At 35.8% G+C, this 23,291-nt stretch overlaps 4 protein-coding genes and 1 long non-coding RNA gene across 5 annotated transcripts; 3 read left to right on the top strand and 2 right to left on the bottom strand.

The window, feature by feature from the left end:
- The first annotated feature begins 8,036 nt into the window (after positions 1-8,036).
- Positions 8,037-9,792, top strand: LOC145069774 (uncharacterized). The gene is made up of 3 exons (XM_079016719.1): positions 8,037-8,750; positions 9,023-9,100; positions 9,185-9,792. Exons 1-3 carry the CDS (start codon positions 8,658-8,660, stop codon positions 9,641-9,643), a joined length of 630 nt encoding a protein of 209 aa, XP_078872845.1. The 5' UTR covers positions 8,037-8,657; the 3' UTR covers positions 9,644-9,792.
- Positions 9,793-11,973: 2,181 nt separating this feature from the next.
- Positions 11,974-16,032, top strand: LOC145068610 (uncharacterized). The gene is made up of 4 exons (XM_079015602.1): positions 11,974-12,136; positions 12,345-12,644; positions 12,896-12,973; positions 13,068-16,032. Exons 2-4 carry the CDS (start codon positions 12,552-12,554, stop codon positions 15,735-15,737), a joined length of 2,841 nt encoding a protein of 946 aa, XP_078871728.1. The 5' UTR covers positions 11,974-12,136; positions 12,345-12,551; the 3' UTR covers positions 15,738-16,032.
- Positions 16,033-16,123: 91 nt separating this feature from the next.
- On the bottom strand, positions 16,124-18,519 carry LOC145068612 (uncharacterized). Its single transcript, XM_079015605.1, has 4 exons — positions 18,073-18,519; positions 17,730-17,941; positions 16,668-16,947; positions 16,124-16,591 (listed from the first exon to the last, which is right to left on the bottom strand). The coding sequence occupies exons 1-4, from the start codon at positions 18,349-18,351 to the stop codon at positions 16,298-16,300; spliced, it is 1,065 nt and encodes a 354-aa protein (XP_078871731.1). The 5' UTR covers positions 18,352-18,519; the 3' UTR covers positions 16,124-16,297.
- LOC145068613 (uncharacterized) lies at positions 18,157-18,754 on the top strand. Its single transcript, XR_013689027.1, has 2 exons — positions 18,157-18,296; positions 18,429-18,754. It is a non-coding gene; the product is annotated as an uncharacterized LOC145068613 (long non-coding RNA).
- Positions 18,755-19,614: 860 nt separating this feature from the next.
- Positions 19,615-22,914, bottom strand: LOC145068611 (putative sodium/metabolite cotransporter BASS4, chloroplastic). The gene is made up of 14 exons (XM_079015603.1): positions 22,616-22,914; positions 22,104-22,215; positions 21,803-21,910; positions 21,607-21,674; positions 21,423-21,501; positions 21,249-21,307; positions 21,079-21,147; positions 20,839-20,952; positions 20,701-20,722; positions 20,542-20,609; positions 20,350-20,435; positions 20,143-20,272; positions 19,974-20,075; positions 19,615-19,872 (listed from the first exon to the last, which is right to left on the bottom strand). Exons 1-14 carry the CDS (start codon positions 22,826-22,828, stop codon positions 19,798-19,800), a joined length of 1,305 nt encoding a protein of 434 aa, XP_078871729.1. The 5' UTR covers positions 22,829-22,914; the 3' UTR covers positions 19,615-19,797.
- Positions 22,915-23,291: the final 377 nt, after the last annotated feature.

The following is a 23,291-nucleotide window of genomic DNA, read 5'->3' as shown; positions in this document are numbered from 1 at the left end:
AGCTGCGCTCTAAGGATAGTATCGGCAGCTGCGCCTAATAGGGAGCCTTATGACCATGACAATAGTGTTTAAAGGTCAATTCCGACAGAAGCGCCTCATAGAAAATGTCTCAATTCTGGCAGCTATGCCTAAGTGACAATATTAGCAGCTGCGCTTGACCAATGTGTCATTGGCAACAATGGACTTCATGTTGTTTCCTTAGGATGATCCTTAGGAATGAATGAATGAGAAATAGCTGATTCTTATGGTAGATCCTTAAGAATAAAGAAGATAATGGGGATGGGTAATTGGGTTGATTGTTTAAATATAATAATTATATTATTGTGGGTTTAAAACCCTATGTACTCACCATGTTTCCCAACCTGACCCACTCAGTTTATTTATATCACAAGTGTTGATATGTAGTCACATTACACTGAGAGATTTAAAAGAGATGTAGATCACTAGTGTAAATGAATGTAAGTTTTGTTTATGCTTATGTTTCTGTATTGACAATGACATCCCAAATGTTTTAAAAGCGAATAAAAATATATTTCTTTAGAAATGCTTTGATAACCGATTATCATGTTTTTTCTGGGAACAAATTCCGCAACTTTTTTTATTAAAAGAGATACTCTGATTTTTATAAAGCATAAACAAAATCGGTCTTTTCTGGCCGTAAAAATGGGGATGTCACATTGTGCCCTATATAAAGCACATTATAACCCACCTTCAGCCTCTTGGCTACCCATTTGAGATCCAGAAACCCTCATATCGTGTGTGTGACTCCATTGAGGAATAATTAGAGCTTGGAAGAGAAAATTGGTGTAAGAAGCTTTGGGATTTGGAGACCATCATCAAGGGACTTGGGTAGATCTGGAATCTACTTCTGTTTGGGCACATTTAAGGGGTAAAGAACCTCCTCCTTAAGCTATTACATTATTGATTCATGAATGGTGGTTGATTTGGGATTCATTAGCTTGTTTGGGAGCTATCTAGAGTTTGAGGCTTAGATCTGAAGTTGCTACTTCAGATCTAGACTTGTGATGGCCCAAAAGGTCATAAAGTTCCTGTCTTAGAATCATTGGTGAAGCCCTTTGTCTTAAACCCTAGCCCTAGAAGTGTTTTGGGCTTATATCTCCTTGCCTTCACGTAAATTTTGCAACTTTATGTGAGGGTTAGGCTGTAGAGGAATGGATCTATGGATTGGAGCCCCCTGCATGGCTTGAAAAGCCTTTGTATGGAATGAGAACTGAAGAGACTCGGCGAGGCACATGGGTGTGCTCGACGAGTTGTATGAATATGTGCATGGACTCGGCGAGTTGGAAGAACAACTCAGCGAGTCTGTTGAAGATTGCCTTGGACTCGACGAGTCTGTTCTTGGACTCGGCGAGTTTGGTCGTGGAACCCTAACCTTTTCTGGTTAAGCCTCGAATCGGTGAGTTAATCAGGATGTGACACTGAGATTATTGGACTCGACGAGTCTTGGGGCGACTCGACGAGTTGATTCGTATTATGGGAGTTTCTGAGTAAAGGAACTCGACGAGTCGACAGGATGAATCGGCGAGTAGGGTCAACCAGGAAGGTTGACTTTGACTGAGGACTTTGACTTGGACCAAGGGTTGACCAGTTTGACTTCCAAGGGTATTTTGGTAATTATTGGTTTTTATTGGATTTGGTTAATTAGTAATGTTCAGTGGTGGAGTTCGTGTCGGTGGTCGGAGCAGCGTGATCTTATTCTTCATTCGGCAGTTACAGGTGAGTTAACCTCACTATATCAACATGGTCTAAGGCACCAAGGTCGGCCCTTTATCGGATTGAAATCCGGGTATCTGTTTGATACGTTATTGCTTGCTATGTTTGTATCCTGGTTATTAGGATGGTATATGTTAGAGACCTGGTTAAGTTTGGTATCCTGGTATATAGGATGATGTTGTGTTAGTGACTGTAACACCCGTAGATCCGGGCTAGTCAACTTAGAGGCAATAAGTGTCGAAAACAACTTTTCGGAAAAAGATTATTTATAATAAATAGTCTTAACCAAGTTGTAGAATATGTCTCAAGGTTTCCGTACATATAAAGAACGCCGAAATCCGAGTTATAACAAAGAAGTTATGGCCCGTCGAAGTTTTACGGCAAAACCGGCACGACACCGGGAGACGTAAATACTGAATTTACGATGGAGGACTTTTTAGCCTTAGTGATCTAAACCAAAGTTGTAGTATATGTTAAACCGAGAACATACAAAAAAAGAACGCCCAAATCTGACTTCGTATGAGGAAGTTATGATTTTCTAAGATTCGGCTTAGCAGTGCACGACCCGAAACTCGAATTTTAGTTCGAGCGGTTTTTGGCTTACGCGACCTAAATGAGAGTTGAAGATCTCATTAATAGGAACTCAACGGTAAAAAGATAGACGAAAACGGATTCCATATGAAGGAGTTACGAATTCTTCGCGGTCATTTATCAGTCTAAACTCCTCTTACTGTTAAATTTGAGATCGGTCGAGAATTAGCCGACAGAGTCTAAATGAAAGTTGTAGATCTTGATTTTACCTACACGTTGAAAAAAAGAACGTCAAAAACATATCTCGTATGCGAGAGTTATGATTTTTCTAAGTTTGAAGGCTGATACGCGATAGGGGTGACGTGGCACCATCCGAATTGGACACGTGGCACCACTAGAAGGCTGCCACATGCCCCAACTCGGCGAGTAGGTCCTCCTACTCGGCGATTCCGTCAGGAATTCAGCCTATAAATAGAGGTGTCGGGTTCCTCCATTTCCCACACCTTTCCCCACTTCTTTCTCTCTTTAAACTCTCTCTCTCTAAGCCTCCCTAACCCCCCACAGCCTAGGGTAACTCCCTAGAACGAGGCGAAAGCCTCGGAGCGCCCGACGGCTCCGAGAAAAGAGCCTTTTGGCTCGGGTACGCTGCTCTAGTGAAGCCCGGTTTTGCGAAAAACCCGCTGTAAGTGAGTTACACCTACGTTATTTTTAATATAACTTCTAATTAATTATAATAATGTTATTAGGACCTTATAATAAGTACTTGGGTTATTATTATGGGTTATATAAGTATCGTTTAATGCTTATATAATAGTAATAATAACTAGACTATTAATTAGTCTCGGTAAATATTAGACTAAACTCTAGTGGTAATAATACTAGGTTTTGTCCGAGGAAAATTGTTTTAAGAGTAACGAAGTGTTGTCCGAGTACCGAGTCACCACCTTACCAAGTGAGTGCATGGTCACTTTCATCTTACACATAGATATGAAGTATTTTATATAAATTACGTGTTATGTGTGCATATTATCTGAATACTTGCTGTCTATGTTGAATGGACGATTTTATACATGTTTTAAATGATTTAAACTGTATATGTATTTTATATCTACGATAATGTTAGGGTAAAACATGGGTAGATGTAATAGATAGAGTATGAGTTGGATGATGAGTTGAGAGGTGAAATAGACCGTGAGGTGAGGGTCAGAGGTGGACGATGTGAGAAGCCTTTTTCCCAAATGATGGCCCCGTCATTCAGCAGAGTATGGATGACAATGCAACCACAGACTATTCTAGACAGTCCAGTGGAACACTAGCAGGCTCACAACCTGTAGGTGTTGTGAACGATGTGTTCACCGGTGTACTCTAAAAACCCATTGACATGTATTGCGAGTGGATACTGTCAATAAACGAAATAGCCCTGACAGCTATGGATTTAGTGCTTGTTGAGCAAACCCTGACAACTATGGATTTAGTGCCCGTTGAGTAAACCCTGGCAATGATGGATTTCGTGCCGATTCCTTAGGATGATCCTTAGGAATGAATTAACGAGGAGTAGCTGATTCTTAGGGTAGACCCTTAAGAGTAAAGAAGATAATGGGGGTGGGTAATTGGGTTAACTGTTTGACGATTAAACATAATAATTATATTATTGTGGGTTGAAAACCCTATGTACTCACCAAGTTTCCCAACCTGACCCACTCAGTATATTTATATCACAAGTGTTGATATGAAGTCACATTACACTGAGAGATTAAGGAGATATAGATCACTAGTGATAATGAATGTAAGTTCTGTTTATGTTATGTTTCTGTATTGACGATGACATCCCAAATGTTTTAAAATGAATAAAAATACATTTCTTTAGAAATGCTTTGATAACGTATTTATCATGTTTTACTGGGAACAAATTCCGCAACATTTTTATTAAAAGAAGTACTTTGATTTTTATAAAGCATAAACAAAATCGGTCTTTTCTGGTCGTGAAAAATGGGGATGTCACAGTAACCGGTTAGGTCGGTATCCTGGTTAGGATGTTGCTATGATATGTGATCTGCTAGATCGGTTTGATTAGATGTGAATTGTTATATGATTATATGTTTATGTGCACATGGTTGTTTGGACTGGGGTTGGGTTGAGGCGGTTCCTGCTTTGTGTTGTAGGCCAACATACCCAGGGCGGACCGGTTAGACCGAAGGCCCGACGAGTGGTCCGGATAGGCTGAAGGCCCCAAGAGGGCGGACCAGACGTGCCGAGGCTCGGAGAGTGGACCAGATAGACTAAAGGCCCGGTGCGGGCGGACCAGTCATACTATAGACTCAGTGAGTGGACCAGGTGGACTGAAGGCCCGGTGCGGACGGACCAGTCACACTGTAGACTCGGAAAGAGAGTGGACCGGGTGGACTGAAGGCCTGGTGCAGGCGGACCAATCACACTATAGACTCGATATTCATGGATGTTCTATTTATGATATGATATGATATGTGTTTGGTGTTGTGGTTGGTATTTTGGGGGTAACTCACTAAGCTTTCGGGCTTACAGTTTCAGTGTATTGTTTCAGGTACTTTAGGATACCGTGGCAAGGCGAAGGCGTGATCGTACCGCTCCTCAGTTTTATGTTGATGTTTCTGGGATACTCTGATAATAAATGAACTGAAAACCTTTTTGTAATAACTTAATGGATATGGGTTGTTTTTGAAAAGTTTAAATTGGTTGAAATTTTATGGTCGTTACAGATTGGGTGAAACAAAGTGATGAACACACTAGACAAGTTGGACAACTTGTTGACAATATTAGGGATGATGACTTTTGTATTGAAATTGAAAATATTTTACACATCACAAAGCCTATTTTTTTGATGGTCAAATTTTGTGATGGTGAAGGCCCAAAAATGGATGAAATATATGAAAAGATGGACAACATGTTAGGAGAAATCAAAGAAGTGATGATGGAAAGTATGTTAAGTCGTATTTCCCTTAAGTAGAGGAAATTGTATTGAAAAGGTGGGAGAAAATGAACATCCCATTGCATTGTTTGGTATTTGCTTTAAGTCCCCGATTTTACGATACACATTATCTTGAAAAGCTAGCACCGGGTGGAATACGAAGAAAAACACCAGACCTTGATAAAGAAGTTATACAAGGTGTAATGCAAGCTTTTAATCGCATTTCAGAAAATAGAGATGAAGAACGATTATTACGAAAACAATTTGCTACTTTTCACATTAAGAGGGATCTTTATGCATTACCTTCAACGCAAATGGATGGGGTTACAATGGAAGCAATTGATTGATGGTCAGCTTATGGTGCAGAAACACCGGATTTAGCTGTACTGGCAAAAAAATATTGTCACAGCCCATAAGTAGTTCTTTAGCCGAAAGAAATTGGAGCACGTATTCCTATATTCATAGTGTGAAGAGAAATCGGCTTAACTGTGCAAGGGCTGACAAACTTGTTTTTGTTCATTCAAATATTCGTTTGACTTCAAGATTATCTGAAGCTTATAAAGAGGGACCACACAAGAAATGGGATATGAATCCCGAATCAACATACTTGGAAGGCTCAAGTTCATTGCTAGAAGATATGGATTGGGAAGAACTGGAGGAGGACGAAGACAAAGATAGTGGAAAAGGAAAAAAAAAAAAAAGGTGAACTAAGTTTTGATATTTGCTAATCTATTTTGAAGTAATCTGTTTTTGATTTTTAATGTTTGTTTGATTCCATGTTTTGGACTTTTAATGTTTGTTTGATTCCATATTTTGGACTTTTAATGTAATATGTACTCTAAAATTGAAGCAATATTCTACAGTTTAAACTTTTAATTTTATTACTAATATGCTTTGATGTAAACCGGTACATTGTATTACAATATATGGTACATCATACCGGAGCGTTCCTGAGCGTACCGAAATGAGCCTACCCCCATTCGTACTGCATTCCAAGAACCTAGCATATTGCGTACCCCATACCCATACCCGTACCGGAGCGTAGCGTGAACTATGTGACTATGAGTAAAACTTGGTCATAGTCAAATCCAGCTGGTTGTCACGCCATGGCCACCTATGGCCACGGCGTGGGGACTGGTTCGGACAAGTTAATCCATTAAGTCATTTTCCCATGACTTCAGGAGCTCCGATGCTCAGATCTGGTCCTTTCCATGATTTGGATAGATAAAGTTTCCAACTTTATCCATCAAAACACCCCAGCAAGACAAGATTTCAAGCCATAGATACTTAAGGATGGCTAAATGCATCAAGAGACCTATTAAGCACCCTACCCCTAGAGTTACTCATCCAAAGTTTCTAGAAAAGTTTCTTACTCCCAACAAGCCTTAAAAATCACATTTATGGACATGCATATCCAATGCATGTCCCTTCCATTTTAGGTGAAAAATCATGGAAATAAAGACTTAAATTTGACCATATGACCAAAAGCTACCTAGATCTTCAGATATGGAACATATGACATAGGAATGATCCCATGGATCCATAAAGTTGCCAACTTTATGGGATCCAACCTTCTAATTCCTCTCATCATGAAGATATGGGGACAAAATAGCTAGATCTAGACATATAAATCATAAAGATTCGATTTTGAGGACTTAAAAGAGTCCAGAAGTGTGCTCAAGGTAGATGAGGATAGTTGCTTGCTAGAACTAAGCTCAAGATGGTCTTTTTCTTCTTCTTCAAAACACCACCAAGATACACACAAACTCAAGGTTAAGCAAAGGAAGATAGGTTTTTCTCTTGGAGGCTGAGGGAGAGTGAATGAGGTTGAGGGTGGGCAACCCTAGCCATCACATTCCTTAAATAGGGGCTCAAACCCGAATTAGGGTTTGTCATTAAACAGTAGCCATGCCATGACGTCAACTTAAAGGCCATGAAAACTCATGCCTTGGCCACACCGTGGGATTCCATCACCACGCCATGGCCACCAGAAATCCAACTTCAAATTATTAAATTTACTTTAAAATGAACATACCCGAAACTTGGTGCTACATGGTTCTTGCAGATATGATTTTTCTTCACTTAACTTTATTATACAAAAATCTTGTTTCAAAGAACATCAAACAAAGCAAAGTATTATGTGTTTCGATTTTTTTGTGACTAAATTGAAAAAAATAGGAAACATAGTGACTAAACTAAAAAAAAAAAAAAAAAACAAACGCAGTGTCAAAATCAGTTTAGTTTTTTTTTTTTTTTTTTTTTTTTTTTTTTTTTTTTTGTGGCAATTTATCCTATTTTTAATAGGTTAATAATATAAAAAATAAAATAAAGCAATAAGAGTAAAGTCGTATTTTTAGATCGATTATGGACCAAAATTGAAATGTAACCATACTATAGGGATCGTCCGAATGAAAACATGAGTTAGAGACCAAACACACAGATTATCCTAAACCATATGGATCATTCATGTAATTTACTCTAACTAGTGGATGACCCGTGCGTCACAACAACTTTATCAATCATATATTTTCGACACTAATTACGTACTATTCCCTTACACGAAAGACCAGTTCTATAAATTATATGAAACCAATGGACCATTTTTATAAACTCTCTAATAGGTAGAGATTGATTCTGTAATTTTGTGAAACATGGAGACCATTTATGTTATTTTGCTATTAGTCCAGGACCATTTATGTATTTTTGTGAAAAAACTGGAACCATTTCTGTAATTCTGCTATTGATAAGGGACCATTTCTGTATTTTTGTGAAATGCAGAACCATTTCTATATTTTTATGAAATTCAACGACCATTTCTAAGATTTTGTCAAACATAAGGACCATTTTGTGTAATATACTGATAGTTGTGTGATTTTGTGAAAAGGAGGGGGTTCTTCACTGTTTTTTCCCGGCAAATGTTAGGAGTATAAGAATTCTTTTCAAGAGAATGGCGGCAGTTATCGAATGGGTTTAAAGTTTAGACCAGAAAAAAACCTGAATTTGTCGCTCTCATTCTTAGAATTTGCGTTGTACGACGATCGAATTATCTGTACATTTGTTTTTGGCTGTGTGGTCCCTCATTAACTTGCGATATTAAAGGTACTTGGGATTCTAATCTGTACACAAATTGATTACTTGATTACAGAAACATGGCTTTTGATTTTGCTGATCGTATTCCCCCTCCATGAATGTGGCTTCTTTTCCCCGATTTTCTGGAGACAGATTTCGAAATACCACTTCTAATATTTACTTTTTCTTTCATTTGTGTTTGTAATTTCAACAGTCTAACTGTATTTACTATTTAGCGTTGACGATCAGATTGTGGATAATGAATTGAAACAAATTTCTGAAGGAAATCCTATCGGGATAATGAATTCGCCATAAGAAGCATCATTGGCTTAAAATAATTGTAGATTTGTTTCAGTTTTTTGCGGAGTTCTAGTCACAGATGATGGATCCAGAGGACCTACGATCAGAGCTACTCTCCTTGCGACGATTATATGGCCTTCTTGTAAACGAGCAACAACGTGTCTCTAAAAAGGTAAGTCTTTTTGCGTCTGTCTGTCGTACTCTTCTCCAAAACTTCAATTTGATAAGGTTTTGTTTGAACACTTTGCATTTTACAAAAAATGAATCCTTGATGCCAATTGATTTATCAAGAATCCAACATTTAAGGAAAAAGATGTACAATTATCTATCTGACTGATTCTCTTGTGATCTATTTCCATTGCAGCGTATATGTAGGTTTCTGTGTTCTTTCTTCTTTCATATGCTAATTAATCGATCCCTTGATTTATATTTGTTCTGAAATAGTTGGACAAGAACGCAAGGCAACTACTACTAAATTTACTGGATGCTAGAGCCAAAAAAGCTTTTGAGGCTCATGCAAAGGTATTCTATGACTTGAAATTTCTTTCTTTCTTTATGAGAGTAATATGATATTGACACTAGATTTGTAATTGGTTATATGATCAGATGGTAGGTACTCAATACAGACCATCTTATTATAACCTGTGGTCAACTACCCAATTTCCAAGTCTGCAGAATCTTGACTTAAGAACCAGTCAAGGGATCTTCAATGAGCCAATAAGTCAAGAATTTTCTTCAGACGAACCAGATGTCAATCCGAAACGATGCCGTGTATGCCAAAGACCAAAAGTCAAACAGTTGACCAAAGAGTTAAGTCAAGTTCAAGATAACCAATGTCAAAATCATAAAAGAAGTTGGGAAGATCAAAATAACCCAACCACCTATGAAGTTGGAGTTGGAGGATTCCCATGTTCATCAACCGTTGACTTTCCGAAATCACCGACTTTATATAATCAAAATGATGAAGATGATCAAATATCAAGACAAGCTTATGTTAAAATCCAACAAATAGAATCTTGCATTTCGACTTTGCAACTAGCATCCAATCGTGTCATGTCCAGATAAAACCTTAGTTTTTAGTTCTGCCAAAGATCAATACCTTTTTATGTGATTAATCATTAGATTTGATTTTTACTTTGTGTTTCTATATAGTGGTTTCCGTTTTATGTTTCTTGGATGTTTGATTTTTAGTTTTTTTTAGAATGATTACTTGATTAGGATTAAATTATTTTAGTTAATCAGTTGTTGAAATTTGTAATTGGTTTTATAAACTAGTAATAACTAACAAGTATCAGATTGGTTCCATATTGGGATTTAATTCTTATATAAACTGAAAATCATATATTTTTATGTTTCCGAGCTTATGAGAAGTATTGAATATTGCTGAGAATTTTACGGTGTTTATAATGTTGCTTTTCCGATTTGATTAAGAACTTGTTTAATTAGGTTAGTAAAAAGTTAGTTTAATTAGGTTAGTAAAAAGTTGAGATAAATTAAAAAGTTTGTTTTAGTTAATTAATTTGGTAAAAGGGAACTTACTAGAGCTTGTTAGTAGTTTTCAGTAGGGATGAGCTTTAGAACCGGACTTGTTCGGAACCGGAACCGGTTTTCGTATATTATAAGAACCGGAAACCGGACCGCCGGTTCTAGCGCCGATTCCGGTTTCGGTCCCGGTTTTACGGTTATTTTTCAAAATAGAACCGGTTCAAAATATTATAGATGATATGTTATCTTCCGGAGCTTGTAAATGATTCATTATTTAACCAAATTATGACTTTTTACATTCTAAATTGAAGTACAAACATTAAATTACATGATGAAAAAAATCAAGTAATTTCGACTTCATATGAGTGAGTTATGTGCATTTTAAAAGCATGACAGATTTCAAAAAATAAATGTTGAAACAGAAAATACGTAACATTGATATGTTGTCTTCTGAGGTCTATAACTGATTCGATATCTAACCAAAATATATGTTTTTATAGTCTAAAATGAACTACAAACACCAAATTACATGCTGGAAAAAAAAAATTAAGTAATTCCGACGTCATATGAATGAGTTATGCTCATTTAAAAAAATATGACAGATTCAAAAAAAAACAAAAAAATGTTGAAATAGAAAAAACGCAGCATCGATATTCTTTCTTTTGGGGCATTTGTCTGATTCAATATCTAACCAAAACATATGTTTGTACAGTAAAAAATGAACTATAAACTCCAAATTACATGTTGAAAAAAAATCAAATAATTCCGATTTCATATGAGTGAGTTATGCATATTTTAAAGAACGAAAAAAATGTCAAACCGGTTCCGGTTTTAATAAAAATGAAGAACCGGTAACCGGACCTTGTTACCGGTTCCGGTTCCGGCGGTTCTAATGTTCATCCCTAGTTTTCAGTACCACCTTAGATAGAATGCATATTAAATAACCAAATCTGGATTAATGGCATAATTAGGAAAGTAGTAGCAGAACTGCAACGCTTTTTATTACTGATTTTATTTACTTTATTTCACTGCAATTTTTAGTTATTAATATTTCGAATAAAAAACCCTATTTTTACATTTTATGTTTCTGACTAGTATGTGCCTTACGCAAAGAAGTGTTGACTTTTAGATTGTGTCCTTATGGATTCAAACCTACTTCTGTGTGCTACCCATTAGTGCAACCAATCAGTGATTTTTATTTTTTTAGACGTTAACGACGCGTTTTAACACTCCAGATAGCCGCAATACCTACAAAATAATTCAAAAATAACGAAGTATTAGACAATCTGAATAAAACATGGAAGCGCCCAAACTATTAACTAAATGCAAAAATTATGAAGTAAAATGCAATGAAATGATGAAATTAAACATGCAAAATAGGTGTATAAAATGCACCTATAACCTACCATTCCACTGTATTCTATGTCGACCTACATATGCCCCCAATGATTAAATCCCATATCATAAGAACTGTAAAAAATAATTCTTCAACCCTTTATGAACCGCCCCATCGGGCATCTGTGAGTCAACTTGAAACCCTCTTCATATTTGCAACTTAAGCATCGTGAAACATTTATCAGTCGAGACCCGTCAATTCCGATACACAATCTTTCTTCACTACATAGTTGGGTTCAAGCACCCTTGAAATGTAGAAGCCATTTCTATTATTCGATCATTAGGCAGGGAACATTTGTGTATTTTTGTGGAAAAAAAATGGGAACATCTATGTAATTCTGCTATTGCTACGGGGCTATTTCTGTAAATTTGTGAAATGCAGAACTATTTTTGTAATTGTATTAAATTCAAGGACAATTTCTAAATTTTTGTGAAATATAGTGATATTTGTATGATTCTGTGAAAAGAGGGGGCTCGTCGCTGTTTTTCCCGGCAAATGTAAGGAGTATAAGAATTATTTTCAAGAGAATGGCGGCAGTTATCGAATGGGTTTAAAGTTTAGAACAGAAAAAACCTGAATTTGTCGTTCTCATTTTTAGAATTTACGTTGTACGACGATCGAATTATCTCTGAATTTGTTTTGGCTGTGTGGTTCGTCATTAACTTAAGATATTGAAGGTACTTCGGATTCTAATCTGTACACAATTTGATTACTTGATTACAGAAACATGGCTTTTGATGTTCGCTGATCATATTCTCCCTCCATGAATTTGGCTTCTTTTCCCCGATTTTTTGGAGTACAGATTTCGAAAAACCACTCGTAATCTTTCCTTTTTCTTTCATTTGTGTTTGTAAATTCAACAATCTAACAGTATTTACTATTTAGCGCTGTCCACTTGCCCTAAAAGACCCGACGATCAGATTGTGGGTAATGAGAGAACACTCTGAAATCGGGAAAGTCCAAACAGGCATGTGGTTCTCTTTCTCTGTCAACAATGTGATTAGAAAACAATATCGCCATAAAATTATGAAATATCATTGGCTTAAATTAATCCGTAGAATTCTTTCAGTTTTTGCGGAGTTCTAGTCACAGATGATGGATCCAGAGGACCTACGATCAGAGCTGCTCTCCTTGAGACGATTGTATGGCCTTCTTGTAAACGACCAACAACGTGTCTCTGAAAATGTAAGTCTTTTTGCTTCTGTATGTCGTACTCTTCTCCAAAGTTTAATTTGATATAGTTACAAACTTAAAATAAGGTTTTGCTCCAACACTATTGCATTTTATAAAAATGAATCCATTGATGCCAATTGATTCATCAAGAATCTGACTGATTCTCTTGTGATCTATTTCCATTGCATATGTATGTTTCTGTGTTCTTTCTTCTTTCATATGCTAATTAATCCATCCCTTGATTTATATTTGTTCTGAAATAGTTGGACAAGAATGAAAGACAACTACTACTAAATTTACTGGATGCTAGTGCAAAAAAAGCTTTCGAGGCTCATGCAAAGGTATTCAATGTTTCTTGTTTCTTGACTTGAATTTTATTTTTTTCTGAGAATTATATAATATTGACACTAGAATTGTAATTGGTTTCATGATCAGATGGTAGGTACTCAATTTAGACCATCTTATTATAACTTGTGGTCAACTACCCAATTTCCAAGTCTGCAGAATCTTGACTTAAGAACCAGTCAAGGGATCTTCAATGAGCCAATAAGTCAAGAATTTTCTTCAGGTGAACCAGATGTCAAACCGAAACGATGCCGTGTATGCCAAAGACCAAAAGTCAAACAGTTGACCAAAGAGTTAAGTCAAGTTCAAGATAACCAACGTCAAAATCATAAAAGAAGTTGGGAAGATCAAAATAACCCAACCACCTATGAAGTTGGAGTTGGAGGATTCCCATGTTCATCAACTGTTGACTTTCCAAAATCACTGACTTTATATAATCAAAATGATGAAGATGATCAAATATCAAGACAAGCTTCTGCTAAAATCCAACAAATAGAATCTTGCATTTTGAGTTTGCAACCAGCATCCAATCGTGTCAATCTTCTTGAAAATGATTCCCGGGGTCAATTTAGTCAGATTGGAAACTATTCTGTTGGTAGAAGTGATCCATGGCATGGGGAGTTGACCTTGCAACCTCAACCAAGAGTGGTCAATATGGTGTTGCCCATTAGTCAAACATCTGAAAATGTTAGTCCAAGTGAAATGTTCAATCAAGAAAACCACCATGATTATTTACCAGAGAAAACTTATAATAATCTTTATCATGCTTCTGGCGTCTCTTCAAGTTTGACTAAAATTCCCGACAAGAATCTTGCTTTACAGATGGTTAAAAAGGAAACAATTAACCAATGGTTGACCCCACCTGTTAAGTCAACCCACCATGGCAGACATAATAGTCAACATCAAGAAACTGAAATCACAAGGCGAAAGAAACCGGATCATTACAGAGGGAAACACGCGGTGGTTGACCGGAAAAGATCAGTTTCTCCGGTGACTTCAGATAGTCCAGTTTCAAGCTCAAATTATTCATCAAGTTCGAGAAGTCAAAGTGAAAGTCAACAAGATTATGCTACTTGTAGTGACATGGAAGGATCTTACAAAGGCCATGAAGAGAGTGAAAGCGAGAGTGAGAGTGAAAATGAGAGTGAGAGTGAGAGTGAGATGTATTCGGTTTCAAGCCCTGATCAGAGTCCTTCCATGAGTAGCTCAGATGAAGATGAATCTTCAGGGTCGAAGTCAACGCCAAGGTCAAAGTCAAAGAGGAAGGCTCCGACAAAGGGTTACAAAAGGGGTAATAAGAAAGATTCAAAGATTAGCTCAGATGAATCTTCGGGGTCAAAATCAACTTCAAGGTCAAAGTCAACGCCAAAGAGGATGGTTCCAACAAACGGGTACAAAAGGGGTAAGCAGAAAGAACCAAAGATTAGCACAGATGAATCATCAGGGTCAAAGTCAACTTCAAGGTCAAAGTCAAAATCAAAGAGTATGGTTCCAACAAAGTGGGGCAAAAGGGGTAATCAAAAAGAAAAAGAACCGAAGATTAGCTCAGATGAATCTTCAGGGTCAAAGTCAACTTCAAGGTCAAAGTCAAAATCAAAGAGTATGGTTCTAACAAAGTGGTACAAAAGGGGTAATCAGAAAGAAAAAGAACCAAAGATCAGCTCAGATGAATCTTCAGGGTCAAAGTCAACTTCAATGTCCAAGTCAAAATCAAAGAGTATGGTTCCAATAAAGTGGTACAAAAGGGGTAAACAGAAAGAAAAAGAACCAACGATTAGCTCAGATGCATCTTCAGGTTCAAAGTCAACTACAAGGTCAAAGTCAAAATCAAAATCAAAGTCAAAGAGCATGGTTCCAACAAAGTGGTACAAAAAGGGTAATCAGAAAGAGAAAGAACCGAAGATTAGCTCGGATGAATCTTCAGGGTCAAAGTCAACTTCAAGGTCAAAGTTAAAGATGGTGGTTGCAACAAAGGGTAACAAAAGGGGCAATCATGAAGAATCAAAGATAGGAAAAGTTGGGAGGTTGAAGCAACTTAAAGAAAAGTTGGGATTCATCTTCCACCATCACCACCACCACCACCATCACCACCATCACCATGATGTTGAAGATGATCATAAAAAATCTCCATCGGATCATAATACAGGAAAAGATCATGGTGATGTAGACAGTCACAAAAAATCCTCACAAAAGCATGCAGAAAAAGGCGTTGACCATAAGAAAAAGGATGAGGCTCATGGAGAAAAGGTGGTTGACCATGACCATGGGAAGAAGAAGGAAGAGGTTCATGGAGGAAAGGTGGTTGACCATGACCACGGGAAGAAGAAAGAGGAGGTTCATGGAGGAAAGGTGGTTGACCATGACCATGGGAAAAAGAAAGAGGAGGTTCATGGAGGAAAGGCGGTTGACCACGACCATGGGAAGAAGAAAGAGGAGGTTCATGGAGAAAAGGTGGTTGACAAGAATCACAAACAGTTGGTGGTTCATAAAGTAGCAGAAAAAAACCAGAAAGGTCAGTTGAAGGCACTTGTGGGTGGTTTCTTGAAACACACTACTCATGATTCTAAGAAACCCAAGAAGGGTAAAAGTGAGAAAAAGATAGTTCCAAAGGGTGTAAGTGGGAAAAGTAGTGGTGGTGGTGGTGGGAAGATGGGAAAGAAAATGAGTTGGATGAAAATGTTGCAACAACAGAGAAAAATAAAGAGGATTGAGAAACTAAGAAGCAAAATCAAAATCAGCCGTCGTGGTAGTAAGAAGTAAATGTTGAAAAAAAAACACAAAAAAGTGTTCCATTTAAGTGTATAGGTAATAAGGTTTCATTTAATATATTTCAGAGTTCATGTTGTTGTACGTATAAGAATTTTTAGTTACATGCTCAAACAAAAAAATGTTGGGGTCAAAGTTGGAGCAAATTTGAGTATTTGACTTGTGGGTATGCATGATTTACCTTGACTTTTCGTATTCTTGTCCATTCAATTTGTTTTATGGGAGGATCTCAATTCTCAAGCATAAATATGTCTCTCGTATTCATTTGTAAGTACCTCATAAGTGTAGTTGTAAGCTCTTGTAAAAGTTGTTAAAGTAATACAAGTGTTCCTATTTAGTTGTTTTTCAAGTAGTCTCTTTTGTTGCCTTGATATAAAGTGTATTTCTAATCTTTAATTCAATTATTACCCTTTGAATAGGATATGCCGATATGTATAAATGAGATTACATGTTCAATATAACAATATGGAAACTTTCTATGCCCAGAATTCTACATTCAAGATCTAACATATATGATGTATGTCTAAAACACCAAAACTATGAGTATTAGTATTCTATTCTCCAAGCAGAAGAGACTTTAAAATGGCTTCTTTCTTACCATCATAATTTGGTAGCAAATGGCCAACACCAGGTAGTTCATGGTAATGAATCCATGGCAGCTTCTTCGCTATGTATCTCTGCAAACTCACAGGCACAAGCCCATCTTCATCTCCATGCCACAAATGAACACTTCCCTCCTTCTCCGGGAACGGATTCTCAATCTCCATCGGATCAAATTCCCATTTTCCAAATCCGACCTTCATATCCATAAAAATCGATTCCTCTAGTCCTTGTTGCCTTACGTAATCCTGTTCACGATCGTCATATCTCAGTTTTCGATTTCCGATACAAGAGTTTGAAAATGGAATTTAGGGTTGGTTTTACCTTTTGTGTTGGAATTGGTTTTGGTGATCCGTCGCCTCGAAGCTTGGAGATGAGATCCCAATCGGAAGCTGAGAAATTAGGTTTTCCGGCGATGACGCTGGAGCCGGGGAACCATCGCTGGGTGTTCCACCAGTAGACTAGCCATGGCGCGTAGTGTGAAACGCCGACTGCGAATTGATCTTGACGTGGTTGTAATTTGTAGGCCTCCAACGATAAGTTGGCCGGAAAACTAGACCACCAGTAGTTCACAACCGGTGCAATTAAGGCCACGCCGGCTAACCTGTTCGCAAAAACCCCATGATTTTTCAGCACCAATTACTCAATTTTGTAAAAATTATTTTTGCAATTTTGCAGCTAATATATATATATATATATATATATATATATATATATATATATATATATATATATATATATATATATATATATATATATATTATTTACGAGATTATTCATATTCTATTAAATTATCTTATTTTTTAAACCAAAAAAAAAATGATAGATTTGAGAATGAGGTATGGATTGGACGTATGGTAAAACAAACCCATCAACTTTTTTTTTCTTTAAAAGTGAAATAGATTTACAAACTCGGAATGATTTTGTAACTAATATTTTTTTGTTAGATTAGTCAGCAAAAATAATATCACAGACCATAAATATATTTTTATAACATATGCATAATTTATTAAATATTCGCACACTATTTTTTCAAAACTTAGATATTATTATAACAATATAATAATATCCTTTTAATTTTTTAACGAACAATCTAAAATTTTGTATCACTTTGACAGATTGGCACCTATCATTTAATAGTAAAATTCTTTATTTTTGTCATTATCCAAATTAAGTAAACTGATTTTGGAAATCTTGTGGTTCTGGCACCACGATATTTCCGATCCGCATGATCCGGTAATGGAGTATGACAAGTACTTGGACCCCACATGTTTTTTTTTTTACTTAAAAAACAATATATGCATCGTCGGGTTGTACAGTAGAGTACAACCAAGAAACGCATTTCGAGAAACCATTGGGATGTATAGTATATGGTATTGAACTCACCGATGAGGAATGTACTTGAGGCTACCCCAAGCTCCTTGTTGACCCATGGAGTATCCAATTACGTAGAATTTATCACCAAGTTCCAGTTTATCAGCAAGTTCTTCCATATCCAAAGCTAAGCTTTTAATCGTTCGTTTCGGATCCGGATCGCTTTCCCCGTAACCCGGCCGATCGAACGTCACCATGTAGATCTTAAGTTTTTCAAATAATTCCTACAAAATGTTTCCACATTTACAAATTAAGCAATCCAATCCATCCATGGCGAAACGATTATTAATTCCAGTTTTGTATATAATCAATCTAGTCAAGCATATATACAGCTAGCATACTCGAGTCAAACTACCTGATGGAAAAGCGATTCGTCGAAGCGGCAAGAGCTGAATCCATGGACGAACACGATTTTATAGTTGGCGGTTTCTCTGGTGACGCCGTATTCGTTATAGGCTAGATGTCTACCGTCTCTGAGGGTGACTCGAGGTCCGGTGACCGGCGGACCACCTGGTGAACCGCAGAGGTTAGGTGGCGGAGGAGTGGTGATCTGATATGCAAAAGCTATGATTCCAATAAGTAAGACCACTGCAATCCTCTTTAACATATTATCAAACCCCTTGTGAGCCTTCATTTTGATGCTGCTCTCGCTCTCCACCAAAGCTAATGAAGGTTATATATTATAATTTCAATCTTCTTTTTGTTAAATAGATGTCTTCGAGATTGAGATCAAGGGTTCAAAACTTGTCTTCAATATAAGTGGAACTAATAGTAATTTAGAGAAGATTTGATTGTTGAAGAGTTCTCAAGGGTGGAAGCTTTATAAGGTATAAAGGTAACTACAAGAAATGAATATTCAGTCTCATGGGAACAAGTTAAGTTGATTTGGTGTTCAAAGTTGGTAAACTATCTCAACTGTTGGTATTAATAATTCAGTGGTTGTCACTTGTCAATGTTCACCAACCGTGATATTTGACTTTGATTACTACATTAATACAAATTTCCAAATAAATAAAGTTAATTAGAACGTTATTATATTTTTAACCTTCTAATTATTCATTTTAGGGAAGAAAAAAAAAAGTATATTCAATCACGTATTTATGATCATAGATCATTGTTAGTTATATCAAGTTATCTAGAATAAATAATTAAATACCCGTGATTAATATTACCATCGTTAATGTGTTGCATCTCTCTTTTTGAGTTTTTTTATGTTTATGTTTAGGGCTACGATCATATGATAAGATTCTATAATAATTTTATGTGACACTCAAGGTGTGTATATCATGTGCATAGCTTGAATATTTTTTAGCGTTCTGTCTTATAAAATAAATAAATCAAAATAGATAGTTACTAACTTATTATAGTGGATGCTCCAAAAAAATTGTTAAGTTTTAGTACGTAGTGTAGTCTTGTAGACAGAAAAACAACATTTGAAAAACGAATTTATAGCATTTGTTTTGTAAAATAATAAAAATGTAGGTTAAAAAAATACATCATGTTATATACATCGTACATGTCATATTATGATAAAGTTTATATTGCAATTGTAGATGGGAATAAATCTAAATTATGTATTCAAAATTGTGTTGAAAATTATATATTAAATATGTTATATGTGTAGATTGAAGAAGAGGATATGTTTCTAAAGATGACAAAAGGTGTATTAAATTCATGTGGTTACAAATTTCAGAAAATTATCATATTAAAAAAGATTCGCATATTACGCGGCTGAAAAATACATGATACACAATATATTATATTAACTATATAATATTTAACTCAAAACTCGGATAAAAATAAACGGGTGTAACGGTTATATTTAGATCCAAAATAAGCATAGCATATTAAGTATTATGAAAAAAATACAAAATAACGCCGATGAACTATACTCATATTTCTTTAATAAACATCGTCTTATAAATTACTATATAGCAAAAAATCTCATAAAATAAAATGTTATACATGAAGAACATGAGAACTTGTAACAATTGTACATTGAATGTCAAAAAAGAAAAAAAGAAAAAGTGTACTTTGTAACAATCGTCCTTTTTGCAGAAGCATGTTAGGGTTGCAAAATCTAGGCTGATTTGTTATCACCAAGTGACTGTTTCTTCTTGTTCCAAAAGCTTACAAAGAAAGAGTCCATGATAATCTACACACACCAAAAAAACCATTCACATGGGTCCCACATACCCATTTAATTTTATGTCAACATTTTTTTTTATTTAATGCAATTTGATAAATCAAACAAACCTGGTTTAAATGTGCTGCAACACAAGGAAGAACAAGCAAACCAGATTCACCAAAACTGCCACCAAGTTGATCCACAACAGCAACCAATACTGGCAAAGTTTTCTACAAATTGCAAGAAATAAGATATTTACATTTTTGTTAATAAATAGTAATTATTAAATGTTATTACCTGACTTGCAACAAGTAAAAGGGCACTGGAATTTTCCTTGTTTGCAAAAATCGATTTATTGCCACCCGATATGCCACATAGGATTTGTATTGACAGGGCATTAAACCCCAATAGTGTCAAGTGAAGAACCCTGAATCATTTACATTTTATACCAATTAACTAAAAAATTAAAGTAGATGATATATGAGAAATTTTATAAAAACTTACGCTCCCATTACAACAGCTACAAGAAAAACTTCAAGCTTAACCATTAAAAGGAGTGACCTTGATCTGCTCACTTGTATCCAAGGGACCTGAATAAAGATTATACTGCATCATTTTTATTTTTATTTTTGTAGCATTTCAATTTTTTTTTTGAAAAAATATATAGCAATGAAAAGGTTCATTTTTATTTCTTACCAGACTTAGTAGAATAGCATTTACACATGATAAAAGCTTACGATTATTATCACAAAAATCTGCCACCCCTACAACAAAGAAGAACTTGGATATGATTCATGATTGTTTAGATGCTCATTAGAAAAATGGACTTTGAGATCTTGTAAAAATAATAATCACCTTTAAAGGATTCCCGCAGAGCCTGTTATATGGAAGAAGATAAAAAAGAAAAAGAGGAAATTTTGAATTCTTAAATTGGTTGATTTATTTCACAATGTTTTTTTTTTTTTTGAATATGAAAGTTGAGAAATTTAGTACCTTTCCGAAAATTAAAGGTGTTAAAAGTGTGAGAATAAGGCTTCTGAATAACTGATCAGCAGGAAGAGATGCACCTACTCCACCAGCTATAAGTTTAGATATAGAAAAAGGAACCTACAAACCACAAAAAAGTCAGATGAATGCTTAGTTTTGATGGAATGGAATGAGTCATTCCATTCCATGATCATTCCATTCCTTCCTTGATTCCAAGAAAGGGAAAGTTATTGCTTTCAAACTTACAATCAGAATTCCCAAAAGACTCGATAATACAGTCATTGCAAGAGCCAAGGCTGAATTTCCTCCAGCAAGCTGTATCAACAAGACAACAACTTTTACTTAATCTCATAATGAATGATATAATTATAAAACAAAATAGTAATTAGAGAAAGTTTCTAGAACAATTAACTAACCCGAGTTAAAGCAACTCCGCTTGATAATGTTGTAGGCATACAGCAAAATAAAGCTAGTCCTGTAAGAGATATAAAATGAAATTGATAAAATGAAAAAAGATTTGAGCTGTTACAAAATAGCATATTAATGAATGAAACATGTTGCATGTTCCTTTTATAAAACCAAAACCAGACCTGTTACAAATTCTTGAGGTTGAAGGTGAATTAGCAGGATGATTTTTGAAAAAAGGGGAGTCAACAACAGAATAGAAGCCTGTGATGATTTCAAAATATTTAAATTAGTTTAATTTCCTATGGTTTTTTAAAAAGGGGGAGTGAACAGAATGAACCTATAAATTTTATAAATTTTAGTTCATACAAGCCCATAAAGTCCAACTGGCCATGCTGCAACAGCTGCACCTACTTCTTCACTGCGCAGTGTGAGTCCTGTTTATGGAAACAAGAAATTATAAGCAAATTAAAAAAAAAATTAAATGGTTTAATAACCAAAAAGACATATAATATTATCCATATTGGTGAATAACTTAAAGCATGACTTTTTTTCAAGTAATAACCTGATATGAGAAATATCCCACAAGTGCTAAATTTTGCTACATGATATTTGTGAGCAAGGCATCCAAGACTAGGGTTTATGAGGCCTAATGTTACTCCACTAATAAGAGCTGCATCATGTTAATTAAGAAACCAAGGATCAGTAAGAATTAATGATTTATTGAAGTTAACAAAAGCTTGATTGAAGCTACATAAAAGCTTCAAGTTTGTCTTTTTTTTTTCCAGTCCCTTTCTTCTAGTATTTTGTAAAACACTGTCATAGATACAGAAATAATCCAGTTACACAAAAGCAGATTGCATTACCTAATGGAAGAAAATTGCTACCAACGAAATTCAACAATGGTTTTGCAGAAGCCAAAAAAGTCGATGCAAACACTTGAGGAGGTTGATTAGGGCCATCATTTCCTTGAAACTCCTTTCATGTTGAAGAAAGATTCAGAGTAATTAATTGAAGGGAAATGAACTATTGAGTGTTGAAGAATGATTCAACGTAATCGATCTAATAAAATCTCGCAATTAATTTGATTGTTAGAAGTAAATCTCTTAGCTGATTTTATTCCTAGTTTTTAGGAAGCTTTGTTCAGTCCTCGACGTATCTTTGTAAGCCTTTATAAGGGGAAGAAACCAGTCAATATATCATCATTGATCATTCAATCGATATCTCAGCTTTCGTGATTTGTTAAAATTTCTTAAGATCACACTACTACTATTCCTCAAATCATACATATAACCGCTACCCGTTAGAATCCACGGTATGTAAAGCTTATGAAACGAAATATCAAATGAATCAAAAATAGCATGAGAAAGCTAAAAACCTGAGCAGGATTCGCGCTGTTCCTGATTACGAGTGTTCTAGTAACTGAACGGAGTTCTCGAGGAAGCAACGAATTGCTTCTGGTGGCACCGAAAGAGCGATTGCCAGAAAACGAAAGATGTGGCGTCGTAAATGTGTGTTTCCTCGATCGGAACGGAGGCGCTCCGGCCACCGGAGAAGTGAGGTTAAGTAGAGCTTGATAGGCTCCCGCCATCTGCCCTAAGGGGGAACTGGCTACTAGCCTCACACTCGGACTATGTTTGTGTGGACCGGTAGTGATTCCATGGATATTCACGAAAATGACTATTATTGTAACTCAATTAGTGTGTTCTCTTGATTAAAAGTGTTCATTTTTTTGGAAATGCTACTACTTTCTATTTTATTTTAAAGCTATATTCGGCTTGTTATGAAGGTTTTTTTTTCTATATCTTTTTTGATATTTCGTATACGGATTAATGATATATAAGGATAATATGGTTCTATTTATGTACATATTTAATTAATTATGTTTTTCTTGTACATATATGATTTAGGGGTGAGCAAACTCAAACCGAGAAACCGACGAACTCGAAACCGAAAAAACCGAAACCGAAGCAAAACCGACGGTTAGGGTTTGAATTTTTTAAAAGCCGAAAAATTGGGTTCGGTTTCGGTTTTTACCCAGAAACCGACTCATC

The sequence above is a fragment of the Lactuca serriola genome, chromosome 8, assembly GCF_051521515.1.
Source record: "Lactuca serriola cultivar US96UC23 chromosome 8, Lser_US96UC23_V15, whole genome shotgun sequence".
NCBI lineage: Eukaryota > Viridiplantae > Streptophyta > Magnoliopsida > Asterales > Asteraceae > Lactuca > Lactuca serriola.
The sequence above is the reverse complement of the archived record's forward strand: the minus strand, read 5'-3'. Positions and strand labels throughout refer to the sequence as shown.

Coding starts and splice junctions, on each gene's coding strand:
- LOC145069774 (XM_079016719.1), top strand. CDS start 8,658: ATGATGGATCCAGAGGACCTACGATCAGAGCTACTCTCCTTGCGACGA. Junction 8,751..9,022: donor AACAACGTGTCTCTAAAAAG/GTAAGTCTTTTT, acceptor GTTCTGAAATAG/TTGGACAAGAACGCAAGGCA. Junction 9,101..9,184: donor CTTTTGAGGCTCATGCAAAG/GTATTCTATGAC, acceptor TTATATGATCAG/ATGGTAGGTACTCAATACAG.
- LOC145068610 (XM_079015602.1), top strand. CDS start 12,552: ATGATGGATCCAGAGGACCTACGATCAGAGCTGCTCTCCTTGAGACGA. Junction 12,645..12,895: donor AACAACGTGTCTCTGAAAAT/GTAAGTCTTTTT, acceptor GTTCTGAAATAG/TTGGACAAGAATGAAAGACA. Junction 12,974..13,067: donor CTTTCGAGGCTCATGCAAAG/GTATTCAATGTT, acceptor TTTCATGATCAG/ATGGTAGGTACTCAATTTAG.
- LOC145068612 (XM_079015605.1), bottom strand. CDS start 18,351: ATGAAGGCTCACAAGGGGTTTGATAATATGTTAAAGAGGATTGCAGTG. Junction 17,942..18,072: donor ACGAATCGCTTTTCCATCAG/GTAGTTTGACTC, acceptor AACATTTTGTAG/GAATTATTTGAAAAACTTAA. Junction 16,948..17,729: donor CTCAAGTACATTCCTCATCG/GTGAGTTCAATA, acceptor TTTTGCGAACAG/GTTAGCCGGCGTGGCCTTAA.
- LOC145068611 (XM_079015603.1), bottom strand. CDS start 22,828: ATGGCGGGAGCCTATCAAGCTCTACTTAACCTCACTTCTCCGGTGGCC. Junction 22,216..22,615: donor ACAGCGCGAATCCTGCTCAG/GTTTTTAGCTTT, acceptor TCAACATGAAAG/GAGTTTCAAGGAAATGATGG. Junction 20,953..21,078: donor GTCTTTTGGGAATTCTGATT/GTAAGTTTGAAA, acceptor TGTGGTTTGTAG/GTTCCTTTTTCTATATCTAA.